Here is a 15731-nt window from a genome sequence, read left to right as displayed (position 1 = left end):
GGGCGCGCTCGTGGCATCTGGACATTCCCAGGCTAGGTATTGAATTAGTGCTACAGCCTCCAGCCGATGCCACAGCCACAGCCACACCAGACCTGACCGTGTCTCCAGCCTACACCACAGCTCATAGTAATGCTGGATCCTTAACCTGCTGAGCGGGGCCAGGGACTGAACCCGCATCCTCATGGATGCTAGTTGCGTTCGTTAAATGCTGAGCCACAACGGGAATTCCTCACTGCTTTTAATGTTCGGTATTAATTAGAAAGATTTTCCCACTCCCAAAATGGAAAGGAATTCATTCATGGATTCTTCTCGTTGTGTTTCCATTTATTCCCAGAGATTTCTGATTCATTTGGAATTTATGAATGTATATGGTGGGAGGATTGGGTCCAATTTTATACATATATAAATACACACTGGGGGGTCTCTTTTTAAAAATATTTTTTATTGAGATTTAACCCACATACCATAAAACTCACCATTTTAATGAGTACGATTTAGTGGTTTTTTTGTTTCTTTGTTTTGCTTTTTAGGGCCAGGCCTGCAGCATATGGAAGTACCCAGGCTAGGGGTCCAATTGGAGCTGCAGCCGCAGGCCTTCACCACAGCCAGAACAACACCAGATTCCAGCTGTGTCTTCGACCTACATGGCAGTTCACTGCAACCAGATCCTTTAACCCACCGAGCGGGGCCAGGGATCAAATCTATATCCTCATGGATACTAGTCGATTTCGTTACTGCTGAGCCACAACAGGAACTCCTAGTGGGTTTTAGTATTTCCCAAAGTTGTGCAGCCATCTTTGCTCCGATTTATTTATGTTTGCATCTATATGTGTGTGTGTTTGTCCTCAAATGACTATCTAGGGGGGGTGGGGGGATGTGCTTGGGTTGTGGGATGGAAATCCTGTGAAAATGGATTGTGGTGATCACTATACAGCTACAGATGTGATAAATTCATTGAGTAATTTTAAAAAATGTCTATCTAGTTGTCTCTGCGCCACATATTTAAAACTTCATCTTTCTGCCAGAGATTTGAGATGCAGCCTTGTCACTAAATGTCCAGGTATTCAGGGGTCCAACTCTGTTCTCCTGGTCTGCTTGTCCATCTGCTTCCGTGCGTGGGACATCCTTGCTAACATCAACAGCCCCCACCCAGGATTCCAGAGGGGGCAGGGGGTGGAGGGGGTGGGGGATGCCAGACAAGGTGCCACGCCTCTTCACGGCCTTTTATCCAGTTCTTTCTTCGTTGCACCAAGCCACATTGCCCTATTCCAGTTCACTAAGAGATTTAAAGACTTTAATCCCTGGCGACTGAGAAGAAACCAATTGGGCAGGAAGATGGTCAGCAGGATATTCTGGGAAGGAGAGGTACCAAGGATCAAGATACCCGCCACTCTTGGGTCCCCCATCTCCTCTCTTGGCTCCCCCAGCCCCCGTGGGGGCCCTCCCCTTCTCCGGACGTCTCCCCGCCCACTTCTTGAGGACAAGTGAGCCCGGGCCAGGTACTGTTCCATTGGGCTCTCTGCCTAGGGCCGCCCGGGGAAAGCACCTGCACAGCGTGGTTGAGGCATCCGGGGGTTTGGGAGGTGAGGTCAAGCGTGTCCAGGGCCTGCCGAGCGAAGTCTTCAGGCTTCATTACGAACAGCCCGCTTTTCAAGGGCCAGGTCATATTGGTTTCAACCACTAAGGGGCTCACTGTCTGCAGGAAGAAGGGAGGTCAAGAAAAAAACTCCTCTCCCCTTGGGTCTCCCAGGCCCTCTCTGAGCATCCCGGAGTCCCACCTTTCATGCTGGTCACGCCCACAGAGGGCCCCGGCCACGCCCTACACGCCACGCCCCCTCGAGAACCCAATGCTCCACTGAAGCTCTTCCAAGGCTGGATCCGGGGTCCTCTCTCAGACCGCCTCTTAGCACCCAACCGCGTACCCACCCTCCCACCCCGCACCCCACCTCTGCTCCTAAGAGCGTCCTAGGTCCAAAAGCTCCTCCCCCTCGTCGCAGCCCCGCCCCTCCTGAGACGCCACTCTTATCGTGGCCCCTTTTGAGCCGAGTGAGTCAGGCACCTGCATCAAGATCCCCTTGGAGCTGTACTCTGCGCCCACTGCCGCCGAGAAGCTTCGCACAAAGGCCTGCGGAGAAGGAGAGGGAGGGTCCCAGGACCAAGCGCCTTCCCTGTGCAGACTTCTCCAGCCCCCTCTGGCCCCAGATTTAGAACACTCCCAGCTCCTGGAGGCCCCCAGGCTTCTCGCCCAGGTCCTCATCCTCGTATCGTTATGCCTTCCATTTCCATACAATCGCTCTCCTCCAGCCCGGCCAGTCTCTGAATTTCCTGACCTCGACCCGCCTCACTGGCTCTCCGGACCCCTAGCCTCGGTTCCTCTTAAAAAAGGAACAAAAAAGAATTCCCGTCGTGGCGCAGTGGTTAACGAATCCGACTAGGAACGATGAGGTTGTGGGTTCGATTCCTGACCTTGCTCAGAGGGGTTAAGGATTCGCCAACGGCTCGGATCCCACGTTGCTGTGGCTGTGGTGTAGGCTGGCAGCTATAGCGCTCCGATTAGACCCCTACCCTGGGAACCTCCATATGCTGAGGGAGCAGCTCAAGAAAAGGCAACAAGACAAAAAAAAAGAAAAAAAAAAAAGGGAACAAAAAGGAGTTCCTGGTTAAAAGAAAAAAAAAAAAGGGAACAAAAAGGAGTTCCCTGGTGCTCTGAGGTTTAAGGTCCCAGCATTATTGCTGCAGCAGCTTGGGTGGCTGCTGTGGCGCTGGTTCCATCCCTAGGCCAGGAACTTCCTCGTGCCACCGTCAGGACCAATATATACATTTAGTTAGTTATTATTTATTTCATATATACGGAAAAAAATTTTTTAAAAGAACAAAAAGATCTGTCTTGCCCATTGGCTTGCGCTGCAACTATCTGTCTGATGTATGAATGGCCCGGGACTCATGTGATGTATCCCAGGCATTCTGGACTTTTTCACCATAACCTTCAAGGCCAGAATTAAGAACTATTACAGGATTTCAGCATGGCAGCCAGCCCTCCCCAGGCAGTGGGTGCGGGTACCTTGGAAGCTGCATATATTGCTAAGTACGGACAGGGACGACTGTCAGCTGATGAAGAGATGTTGATGATGATGCCTTTGGCCCTGGAGGAGGAAATATGCGTTGGAAGGCAGTCACTGCCAATGGGGAAGAGCCGGTCTGGGTGATTCCCCCACCTCCCCCAGGAGTCCCTGTCCTAATCTGAGAAAGATCAAAGAGACAGGGAAGAGTTGGGTGGGACAGCAGGGCAATGGAAAAAGCCCAGGGTTTGGAGGAGGAAAGATCCAGAGTGAAAGATAAAGAGACTGCCTCTTACCTGGCAACCATCTGGGGCAGGACGATTCGAGTCATCTGCAAGAAGGAATGGAGAGAAACCTGTCCATCCCTTCCCACCCCTTTCACCTGCCCAGATGCTTGCCCCTCCTCAAGTTCACTCTCATCTCCCTACCTCCCTCAGGGAATATTCCCCTAGCACTTCCTCCATGCCAGTGCTGGGGGATGCTGGGTACCACCCAGCATGGTCAAAGCTACACTGACCTTGGACTGAAGCCCTCCTAGGCCAGTCTCACCTGGGCCACAGACAGCATGTTGCAGTTTATAACATCCAAGATTTTCTGTGGGAAAAGGATAGAACCCATCAGTCTTTCCCTTTACCAGCCCTGCCACGACATCCACATTTTCTTATTTTCTAGCTTTTCTTTTAAAGTAGAACACTTTTAAAAATAGTAGTATCTACTAGAATTTAAAATGCACATAACCAGAATTCCCACTGCGGCTCAGCAGTAACGAATCGGATTCGTATCCATGAGGATGCTGGTTGGATCCCTGGCCTCCCTCAGTGGGTTAAGGCTCTGGTGTTGCTGTGAGCTGTGGTGCAGGTAGCAGACACAGCTCAGATCTGGCATTGCTGTGGCTGTGGTGTAGGCAGTTATAGCTCGATTCATCCTCTGGCCTGAGAATTTCCATCTGTCATGGGTGCAGCCAAAAAAAGAGAAAGAAAGAAAGGAAGGAAGGAAGAAAATCATGGAAACCATGATTCCATGGTTCCATGATTCCATCATTCCAAAAGTTTTTTCTTTGAAAAGTTTAATAAAATTGACATTTACACTGAGTAAGAGAAAAAAACACTGGAATTATCAAAATCAGAAATGAAAATGGGGGAGTTCTCGTCGTGGCGCAGTGGTTAACGAATCTGACTAGAAACCATCCAGGTTCAATCCCTGGCCTTGCTCAGTGGGTTAAGGATCTGGCATTGCCATGAGCTGTGGTGTGGGTCGCAGACGAGGCTCGGATCCCTCATTGCTGTGGCTTTGGCATAGGCTGGGGGCTACAGCTCCGATTAGACCCCTACCCTGGGAACCTCCATATGCTGTGGGAGCGGCCCAAGAAAAGGCAAAAAGACAAAACAAAAACAAAAAAAAAAAAAGAAAGAAAGAAAAGGAAATGAAAATGGGACATTACTACCAACTACGGAAATAAAAAGGATTACAAAAAGAACACTATAATGTTCTGTGGACAACTGTACCCCTATAAATGTATGATCTAGATGAAATGGACAAATTCCTAAAAACATAAAACCTACTATGACTCAATTAGAAAGAAACAGAATATCTGAATAGATTCATAACTAGTAAGGAGATTGAAGCAATAATCAAAAATTTCTCAAGAAAGAAAACCCCTGGATAGATGGCTTTGCTGATGAATTCTGCCAAACATTGAAAGAATTAGTGCCAATTCTTCTCAAACACTTCCCAAAAACTGAAGAGGAGGGAACACTTCTTCACTTATCCTATGAGGCCAGCATTACCCTGATACTAAAGCCAGACAGAGACATTGCAAGAAGAGAAATCTACAGACCAAGTGTTTCTCATGAATACTGATGCAAAAATCCTTAACAAACTGTGAGCAAACGGAATTCAGCAGTATATTAAAGGGATTATACACCATGACCAAGTGGGATTTGTTCCTGGAATGCAAGGATGGTTCAATATATGAAAACTGACTAATGTAACACAACTCATTAACAGACTAAAGGAAGAAAACCCCATGGTCACCTCAGCTGATAACAGAAAAGTATAGGACAACTTTCAACACCTTTCATGATTAAAACATTCAAACTAGGAACAGAAGGAAACGATCTCAACATAAGAAAGATATGAGTAATATGCATCTAATAATATGAAAAGCACCACAGCTAACATCACATTCGATGGTGAACTACTGAAAGCATTTCCTATTTCGGCCATTTCTTCTTCTTTCTCTCTCTCTCTCTCTCTTTTTTTTTTTTTTTTTTGGCTATATACATGGAAGTTCCTGGGCCAGGGATCAAACCTGCAACACAGCATTAACTTGAGCCACAGCAGTGACAACACCGGAGCCTTTACTGGGTGAGCCAGGGAACTCCGTGCTTTTGCCATTTCTATACGACACTATATTAGATGTTCTAGCCAGAGCAACTAGGCAAGAAAAGAACTGAAAGGCATTCAAATGTGAAAGGAAGAAGCAAAATTATCTCTGAAGATGATATGTATGATCTGACATGTAGACAATCTTACAGATTCCACAAAAAGTGAGAACAAATAAGCAAATTCGCAAAGTTGTAGCATACAAAATCAACACCAAAAGTCTGCTGCGTTTCTATACATGAACAATGAGCAACCCAAAAGTCAAGTTACAAAAACAATGCCATTTGCAAGAGCATCAAAAGGCATAAAAGAATAAATATACTTAGGAATTAACCAAGGAGGAAAGGCATATACTGAAAACTATAAAACATTATTGAAAGAGATAGAGAAGAGATAAATAATTGGAAAGACATCCCATATATATGGACTGGAAAACTTAACATTGCCAAGATGCCAACAAGACCCAAAGGGATCTGCAAATTCAATGCAATCTCTTTCAAAATCCTATCAGCGGAGTTCCCGTCATGGCACAGTGATTAACGAATTCGACTAGGAACCATGAGTTTGAGGGTTCGATCCCTGGCTTTACTCAGTGGGTTAACGATCCGGCGTTGCCGGGAGCTGTGGGGAAGGTGGCAGACACAGCTCGGGCCCTGCGTTGCTGTGGCTCTGGTGTAGGCCGTCGGCTACAGCTCCGATTGGACCCCTAGCCTGGGAACCTCCATATGCCGGGGGGGGGGGGTGGCCCTAGAAAAGGCAAAAAGACCAAAAAAAAAAAAAAAAAGTTCCTACCAGCATTTTTTGTACAAGTTTAAAAATCCAGCCCAAATTCATATGGACTCTCAAGGGACCTTGAGTAGACAAACTAGTCTTGCATCCATCATTTCCACTTCTGGGTATACGCCCCAAACAATTCAAAGCATGTACACAAACAGATATTTGGACACCAATAGTTCTCTGCAGCATTCTTCACAATAGCTAAAAGGCGGAAAAAACCCAAGTGTCTACCAAGAGATGAAAAGATACATAAAAATGCGGCGTATACACACAATGAGATATTATTCAGCCTTGAAAAAGAAAACATGGGAACACCCTGAAAACATTATGCTAAATGAAATGCACCAGGCGCAAAAAGACAGATACGGTATGATTCCACCTGAACGAGGCATCTAGAATAGTCAAAATCATAGAGATAGAAAGCGTGGTGGTCACCAGGAGCTGTGGGCAGGTCACGGTTTAACAGGTAGAGTTTCGGTATGGATTCTGAACAACTTCCGGAGGTGGATGGTGGGGACTGTTCCATAACAATGTGAATGTGCATAATGTCACTGACCTATGTGCTTAAATAGACTTAAAGTGACAAAATGCATAATATATATATTTGCCATAACTTAAAAATAAAGAAAATAAAAGGAATGAAGTCCTCATACTCGCTACCAACATGGGTGAAATTGAAAACGTGATGCTCGGTGAAATAAGCCAGACGCAAAAGAGCACCTATTCTACAATCCCCTGTATGAAGTATCCAGAATCAGCAAGGTCAAAGAACAGAAAGTAGAAATAGATGTTACCAGGGGTGGGAAATAGGGAAGAAGAGGGAGATACCGCTTAACAGGACTGGAATTCCTGTTTGGGATGATGAGAAAGTTCTGGAATAGATGGTGATGATGGCATGCCACACTGAACTTAATGCCACTGAGTTGCACAATTTAAAATGGTTAAACTGAAGAATCCCCATCATGGTGCAGCGGAAACGAATCCGACTAGGAACCATGAGGTGGCGGGTTCGATCCCTGGCTTTGCTCAGTGGGTTAGGGATCCAGCATTGCTGCGAGGTGTGGTGTAGGTTACAGACGCTGCTCGAATCTGGTGTTGCTGTGGCTGTGACGTAGGCTGGCAGCTACAGTTCTACTCTGACCCTAGCCTGGAAACCTCCATATGCTGTGGATGCAGCCCTAAAAAGACCAAAAAAAAAAAAAAATTGCTGATATTTTCATTATCTTGGTCAGATGTGGGCCTCATTACAGTATCCTTTATTACTCTTGCTTTCGATCATTATTTTTCCTCTGCTATTCCTGATTATATTTTTTTGCATGCTGGATATGTAGTGTTTTTAAAAAATCTGAATTGCTAATTGCAGTCTCTGGACTACATTGGTTTTCTCTAAAAATGATTGATTTGGTTTGGTTTTGCTTGTCCCAGGCAGCTAAATAAACTAGGGGGCGCTCAAACATCAAATCGACTTAATCCCAAGGGGAATGGAGGTCTTTCGAAAACCAGATTCAGTTCCTGTGAAACCTCCTTTATCTCTTGGATTACTGCTTTCAGGATCCCAACCTAGGGCCTGGGCTATTTTCCCAAACTTTGAGCTACGGTATTTGTTGCAGCCCCAGCAGTGTGTGGAAGGCTCTGCTTAAGCTCTTTAACCGCACATCCACATGGACAGCAAATGTTGCTTCAAAGGTCAAATGCACCTCCTTAGATTCTTTCTTCCCTCGAATCCTGGTACGACCATTCCTCAGGGCCTTAGCAGTTCTATGACACCTTCAAACAGTTATTTAAAAATATTTTTATCCAGTTCTCCAAATCGTTCTAATTTACAGGGTAAGTATTAGACCTCAACTTCCTTTAATACAAGAGGCAGTACACACGGGCTGCTGCTCCTTAAATTTTCTAAAATGAGCATATGCATTACTTGTGTGTGTGTGTGTGTGTGTGTGTGTGTGTCTGTCTGTCTGTCTGTCTGTCTGTCTTTTCTAGAGCCATACCCACGGCATATGGAGGTTCCCAGGCTAGGGGTCTAATAGGAGCTACAGCTGCCAGCCTATACCACAGCCACAGCAACACAGGATCCAAGCCGCGTCTGCAACCTACACCACAGCTCCCGGCAATGCTGGATCCCTAACCCACTGAGCGAAGCCAGGGATCGAACCTGTCACCTCATGGTTCCTAGTCGAATTCGTTTCCGCTGCACCACGACGGCAACTCCACTTTTGAAATAATAATATTTAAAATGTAAACGCCATCCTGATCTTCTATTTTGTCTATGTCTAATCATCACAGCCAACATTTAGGGAGCACATAACTTAGGTTTATGTGCTTTATTTTACTCCACTGTCATGTCAGCCCGCTGAGGCCGGCAAAAATACCGATTCCCGTTTGATAGATATGAAACTAAGCCACTGACTCTCCCACGGGGGTCATTTCCCCTTAAAGCGAACAGCGCGGAATATACCAGAGCAGAACTAGACTCAAGGTAAACCCTCGCCGGGTCGGGCGCTGCAGAAGGGCGCCCCCTGGACGGAGACCTCCTTCCGGTCCCGGGCAGCAGAGGGTCCCAGCTTTCAAGACAATTAGCCAAGCGCCTGTACTGATCGGGATGTTCCAACAGAAGGAGCAGTGTGAGGAAGAGGTGTCCGCGGATTAGTTTTTACTCACTTTGCCGATGTCCTCACAGTCCAGCAGTTTCCTCAGGTCACGTGTGTACGATCTGCCCACATTGTTCACTGAGTGAGAAGGGACAAACCAACCGTGTCACTCCAACAGCGCCAGGAAGAGGCGGTGGGAGCAGAGGGAGGGCGACCACAAGAAAGTTCCGGGTCAGGGTGAGCACGGGGCAGGTAAGGGCAGCGTCCCTCCCAGCAGGCACGGGGACATACCCAGTACTCCGATCTCCAGGTCCTTCAGTCCTGCCTCAATGGCCTCGTAGATCTCCAAGCCCCCGGTGAAATCCACCTGGATGACTCGTGTGCTTTTCCCATGAAGCCGCTCTGGCAAGAGGGAGCCAGGCCCTAAGCTGGCATCCAGTCCCACCTCTGCTCCCATGCCACCCCGGTCCCTGTTCAGCCCCAGCCCCTAACCCAAGCTTGCCGGGCCCGGGACGCGGAGGCAGCTGGCTCCAGGCGCCCGCCTCGACCACGCCCCCGACCACGCCCCCCTCTAGCCTCAGCCCCTGACCCAGAACTTCCCCCGCTGCCCTCTTCCCCTTCTCACCTATCTCCTTTGCCTCGCGCTCTAACTTGTTCAGATCCCGGCTGATAAGGACGATGTTCAGACCTCTGCGGGCGAGCTGCGGGGAATGGGTTTACGGATTGATTTGCCAACTCCACGAACATGCACCGTGTGCTGACAGCGTGTTCCCCTGTTGCAGGCGCAGCGGATGCGGAGGTGAAAAGAGAAATACCAAGATCTGCCTTCCTGGAGCATGCATCCTGGGGAAAGAGCAGGCCAGGCAGACGGAAAAGCAAGCGCAAAGGCCCTTGCACAAAGGCTAGCGGCTTAAAGGACGGCTTTCAGTCCAGCGAGCACTGAATGAAGTGACCAGTGGTATCGGAGCTCCTCCACGTGGTCGGGGAACCAGATCCTGGAGCCCTGGAACACCCCAGGAAAGGCTTCGCTCTTATTCTCAGTGACAGAAGAATCCAATCATTTATCTACTTTCCTGCCCTCCTTCACACATTTATTCAAAAGGTGTTGAGGAGTTCGCTTTGTGGCTCAGCGGTAAGGAACCTGACCAGTATCCAAGAGGATGCGGGTTCGATCCCTGGCCTTGATTACTGGGTTAAGGATCTGGCATTGCCGTGAACTGTGAGGTAGGTCGCAGATGTGACTCAGTTCTGGCGTGGCTGTGGCTCTGGTGTAGGCCAGTGGCTACAGCTCCGATTTGATCCTTAGCCTGGGAACTTCCATATGCTGGGGGTGGGACCCTTAAAAAAAAAAATGTGTTGATTGAGACCCTGCTCTTTGCTGGGTGGTGCTGGGAACACTGGCTGCCCAGGACAGACAGAGTCTCACTCAGCAGCCAGAGGGCTCGCTCTAAAACACAAACCTGGAGTTCCCACCGTGGTGCAGTGGTTAACGAATCTGACTAAGAACCATGAGTTCCCGGGTTCGATCCCTGGCCTTGCTCAATGGGTTAAGGATCCGGCGTTGCCATGAGCTGTGGTGTAGGTTGCAGACACAGCTCGGATCCTGCATTGCTGTGGCTCTGGAGTAGGCCAGTGGCTACAGCTCCAATTCAACCCCTAGCCTGGGAACCTCCATATGCCGTGGGAGCGGCCCAAGAAATGGCAAAAAAAAAAAAAAAAAAAAAAAGACAAAAAAAATTAATAAATAAAACAAAAATCTGTTTGGGGTGAGTAGATGCAAACTGTTACATTTAGAATGGATAATCAGTGAGGTTCTACTGTACAGCACAGGGAATTATATCCAATCTCTTGGGATAGATCAGGATGGAAGATAATATAAGAAAGGGAATATATATATATAGATGTATGACCGGGTCACTTTGCTGTACAGCAGAAATTGGCACAGCACTGTAAATCAACTCTAATCACTAAATAAAAAATAAAACACAAACCTGTGCCTGCTGCCTCTCTTACTCTGAACGTGCCCTGACTCCCCAAGATCTTAGAGATAAAACCACATATTCAGAACTGCCTCTCCAAGGTCTCCGAGGTAACACTCCACTCTCTGGCCCCAAGTGGCCTGGCTCCAGCCTGAGCCTCCAGCTTCCATTCTTGCCAGTGGCCTATGGGAATCCAGCCACAGCAGACAGTTCTTTTGATCCCCGAATTTTCCTACCTCTGGTCCTTTGCACATGCTGCTCCTTCTGCCTTGAAGGCCTTTGCCCTTGAAAGAGAATCGGCAGATCATTTGCGGAGTGGATGCTGAGCAGCATTTTGGTGCACCTCCCACCCACTCAACCTGCCTGTCTGAGGGTGATGTGTTATGTGAGACTGCGTGTCCATCACTTTGGAGGGAGTCTGGGCACAAATTTCTCAACAGCGCCTGAGAGGGTGATGCTGTGAAGGTCATTTATTCATTCAACAAACATCTGCCCAGGATCTGCTTGTGTCTGGCCCTGTGCTAGGCCGTGCTGACCAACACAGCCACAGCCCTGCCCTCGTGGGGCTCACCTTGCAGTGCTGGGACATCGCAGTTCCCAGACAGCAGTGACGCAGACTGGCCAGCATTACTAGCTGATGTGCATCCAGACACAAATACTCTCCCTTTCCCCCAGGGTTGCCCTTCTACTCGTGCGCGAGCCTCTGCTCCCTTCTTCCCCACTCCAGGACATCACTCCAGCTTTATCCCTTCTCTTCCTCCTGCATCACCCCTCTCCCTCTTCTGGATGATTCTCATCAGCCTGCAAACCTGCCAGAATGTCTCCCACCTGTCCAGGTATTGCGCCATTTCTCATGGCCACACCTTGCTTTACTCAACATTCCAAGCGAGGACTGTTTTCCCTGGCTCCCTTCCCACATCCTCTTGTCCCCACTCCAATCGGACTCCTGCCCCTACCGTGCCACTCACACCACTCTGGTCACTAATAACTTTCACGTTCGTAAATGCTATGTTCTCAGCACCTCCTGGCAGCAACTGACACTTCATTACCCCATTTTCCTAGAAACACTGTTTTTTGTTTTTTGTTTGTTTGTCTTTTCAGGGCTGTACCCGAGGCATATGGAGGTTCCCAGGCTAGGGGTCCAATTGGAGCTACAGCTACCAGCCTACACCACAGCCACAGTCATGCAGGATCAGAGCTGCATCTGTGACCTACACCACAGCTCACGGCAACGCCAGATCCTTAACACACTGAGTGAAGCCAGGGATTGAACCTGCAACCTCATGGTTCCTAGTTGGATTCATTAATCACTGTGCCACAACGGGAACTTCTGGTCTCAGTTCTTGTGCCTCCTCAATCTTCCGGGTGCTCCAGGGAGCACCTTGGGGTGGTTCAGACTGTGCTCCCCTTCTCCATCGACACCCACTACCGTGGCCATCTCATCTAGTCTCATAACTTTATTATTAATTTTTTTAGGGCCGCATATGCGGCATATGGAAGTTCCCAGGCTACAGGTCTACACCACAGCCACAGCCACCCTGGATCCAAGCCACATCTGCAACTTATGCTGCAGCTTGCGGCAACAGTGGATCCTTAACCCACTGAGAGATGCCAGGGATTGAACCCAAATCCTCACAGACACTGTCTGGGTTCTTAACCTACTGAGCCACAAAGGGAACTCCTAGTTTCATGACTTTAAATGGCATCAATTAAAGTCATGCTTCAATTTATTTCTCCACCCAGACCTCCGCTTTGAACTTAAGAGTGGCATTTGCAGCTGCACACCTTTCAACTTGGATACTTAACCAGTATCTCAAACTTAGAATATCTAAAACTTGACCCCTTCCTGCTTCCCCGAAACCTGGTCCCCCCCTCAGTTCAGCTCCATCTCAGTAACAGCAGCTGCACTCTTTAGGTATTCTGATCAAAAATCTTGTAGCAATTTGCCAAAAATCAAACAAAGATATTACAAGGAAAGTACAAACTAATAAACTCATAAACTTAGAGAAAAATTCTCAAAAAAGTATTAGTGAATCAAATCCAGCAACTTAGGAAAAGGATAACAGACAATGACCAAGTGGGTTTTATGGCAGGAATGCAGGTAGAGTTCAACACTTGAAAAATCAGCAGTTCCCATTGTGGCTCAGCAGGAAAAAATCTGACTAGTATCCATAAGGAGGCAGGTTCGAATCCTGGCCTCGCTCAGTGCGTTAAGGATCTGGCATTGCTGTGAGCTGTGGTGTGGGGGTCACAGACTCGGCTCAGATATGGTGTGGCTGTGGCTCTGGCTGGCAGCTGTAGCTCCGATTCGACCCCTAGCCTGGGAACCAAAGGCGGCGGGTATAGAAGGGACCCTCCTTAACCATATAAAGGTCATGTAAACACATATATACACACATGCATACATTCAAAAAACCTGCAGCTAACATACTTAGAGGTTGAAAACAGAATGCTTTCCCCTAAGATGAGGAACAAGGTAAAATGTTTCACTCTTTCACTCCTCTGAACATTCTGTTTATTATTTGTTGTCTTTTTAGGGCCATGCCCAAGGCGTGTGGAAGCTCCCAAGCTAGGGATGGAACTGGAGCTGAAGCTGTGGGCCTACACCACAGCCACAGCAGCGCCAGGTCCGAGCTGCATCTGCGAGCCACACCATAGCTCAGGGCAGTATGGGACCCCTGACCCAGTGAGCGAGGCCAGGGATCAAACCTGAGTCCTCATGGATACTAGTTGAATTCGTTTCTGCTGTGCCACACGGGAACTCCCCCTTCCGGGCTTGGCTCAGTGTTGTCTTCTCAGTGAGATTTCTGATCACCCTGTGTAAATACTGGCACCCGCCCACCCCCGGGTTCCCTGTTCTCCTCTCCTGACTGACGTTTCTCCTTAACTCTTTTTTCTTTTTCGCCAGGCTTCTGGAAAACTTAAGTTCCCAGGCCAGGGATTCGAACCTGGGCCACAGCAGTGACCTGAGCCACAGCAGAGACGATGCTGGATCCTTAACTGCTAGGTGACCAGCAGGTACTTCTTAACTCGTTTCACCATTTGTCACACTACCCATTCTGCTCGTTTACTCTATTCACACCTGTCTTCTCTCACTATATCCGAAGTTCCGTGAGGGCAAGGTCTTTCCTGTCTTTTTTGTTCACGGCTGTACTCCAAGCACCTAGAAGATGCCTAGCACAGGAAAGTGGCATATAAATATGTTTTGAGTGACTAGATCAGGGCAATGATGGGAGAGATCAATGGTCCCTAGAAGCCCAGGGTAAACACTGTCACCAGCCTGGGGTGCAGAGGGAAAGCCTCCCCGCGGAGAGGATGAGGAAACAAGAGGAAGCACAATTCTCAGTCTGGTAGGGTGCGCTGACAACAGCCAAGCAGATAGGAGAGGCTCCAAGCCCCACCACCCGCTAGGCTCCCACCACCCGCTAGGCTCCCAGCCCCACCGCCCACTCGGCTCACCTCATGTGCATAGGCCTTGCCGATGCCACTAGTGGCTCCTGTCACCACTAGAAAGGAGAGAAGGGGCAGGGGGCAGGAGGGGAGCTTGACCAGATCCTACCCCCTGTCATCCCCTCCCCTCTCCCTCTTGTCCCTTTTCATGCCTTTTCTTGGAACCCTCCTCACGGAGACCCAGCTCCTCCTGGTTCTTGTCCGCGTCCTTCATGGACCCCAGTCGCTGACTCCTGCGCCCATCACCAGCACAGGTTTCAGGACGTCATGCATCCCAGCGCCTCCCTTACCCTGGTCGCTGCAGCCTTCGCCTATCTTCATTCCAGGAGTCCCTGGCCTCGGCCCTGATTATGGGCCCTCACCTGCCACCCGTGCTCGTTCCTGCTGCCCCCACCCCTACCTGCCTGCCAGGGAGCCCTCCTTCCTCACCTGCCCAGGCTCCGTGCGATCGGAGCCAGGCGTTGCCCCGGCGCACCTGGGGCAGCAGGTAAATATACACCGTGCTGCCCACCCCCCAGATCACCCACAGCAGCAGGCACAGGGCGGTAACTGCTCCCAGCACTCTCAGCGCATCCCACTCCGACTCCATCCCAACTCTAGCCAGCAAGTCACCCAAGCGACGGCTGGGGCCGCAGCCTTGGTGAGCCTCTATTTCAAGCCTGGCCTGCGGCTCCGCGTGAGCCCCTCCCACTCCGCCAGGCGAGTGTTCCGCCGCGCCCCTCCCTCGAGCCACGCCCCACTGGAATATAGTCTACCCGATGGCCACACCTATCCGCCCAAGCACCGCCCCTGACGCTCTCGCCCGGCCCTCCTTGGGCCTACGGTGAGTCCCGAATGCCTGCGGAGCGGGTCGGCAAACAGCCTCCGCTCAGCCCACAGAGCTGAGCAAAGGCTGCTCACAGATGCCCTTTGTTTGGGTCACTGGAGTCCATCTATGGTTGGTGCGGGCCAGAGCTAATAATAGCAATCAATCGCGAAGGGCTTTTGTCAATACAGTGTGTCAGAAAAACTTGACTTACAGATACCTGCTTGCGGGATTACAGTGGTTTTAATTCCTTTTTTTGTTGCTTTTTAGGGCCGCGCCTGCGGCATATGGAGGTGCCCAGGCTGCATCAGAGCTGTAGCTGCCGGCCTCCACCACAGCCACAGCAACCCTGGATCCCAGCCATATCTGCGACCTACACCACAGCTCGTGGCAACGCCAGATCCTTAACCCATGGAGCGAGGCCAGGGATCGAACCCGCCACCTCAGGTTCCTCGTCGGATTCGGTGCCGCTGCGCCACGACGGGAACTCCCTTCCCCCTTTGCACATTCTTCTTTCTCCCCCCTGCTTTACTTTTGGTTGTTTAACAATAACGTATTGTAATTATTATTTAATAATAAATTATAATTAGGTGATAATGAATTAGAGTTATTATTATACGATACAATTGTTACTTAATAATAAATTCATGTGGTAGAATATATGCAACATAAATTTTACCTTTAT

General features: G+C 49.2%; 1 protein-coding gene across 1 annotated transcript; it reads right to left on the bottom strand.

Moving 5' to 3' along the window:
• LOC110261008 (very-long-chain 3-oxoacyl-CoA reductase-B-like) lies at positions 422-14954 on the bottom strand. Its single transcript, XM_021094536.1, has 11 exons — positions 14671-14954; positions 14251-14297; positions 9438-9513; positions 9104-9214; positions 8883-8950; positions 3609-3653; positions 3356-3390; positions 3062-3143; positions 2060-2125; positions 1547-1696; positions 422-1352 (listed from the first exon to the last, which is right to left on the bottom strand). Exons 1-11 carry the CDS (start codon positions 14828-14830, stop codon positions 1215-1217), a joined length of 978 nt encoding a protein of 325 aa, XP_020950195.1. The 5' UTR covers positions 14831-14954; the 3' UTR covers positions 422-1214.

Source organism: Sus scrofa, chromosome 6, assembly GCF_000003025.6.
Source record: "Sus scrofa isolate TJ Tabasco breed Duroc chromosome 6, Sscrofa11.1, whole genome shotgun sequence".
Taxonomy (NCBI): domain Eukaryota; kingdom Metazoa; phylum Chordata; class Mammalia; order Artiodactyla; family Suidae; genus Sus; species Sus scrofa.
Note: the sequence above shows the minus strand (reverse complement) of the source record. Positions and strands in the feature narration are given on the sequence as shown.

Excerpts from the sequence above, each read along its gene's own strand:
- LOC110261008 (XM_021094536.1), bottom strand. The coding sequence starts at position 14,830 with ATGGAGTCGGAGTGGGATGCGCTGAGAGTGCTGGGAGCAGTTACCGCC. Across the intron at positions 3,391-3,608 it reads ACATGCTGTCTGTGGCCCAG|ATGACTCGAATCGTCCTGCC; the intron begins GTGAGACTGGCC and ends TCCTTCTTGCAG. Across the intron at positions 1,353-1,546 it reads GCCTCAACCACGCTGTGCAG|AATATCCTGCTGACCATCTT; the intron begins GTGCTTTCCCCG and ends TCTCCTTCCCAG.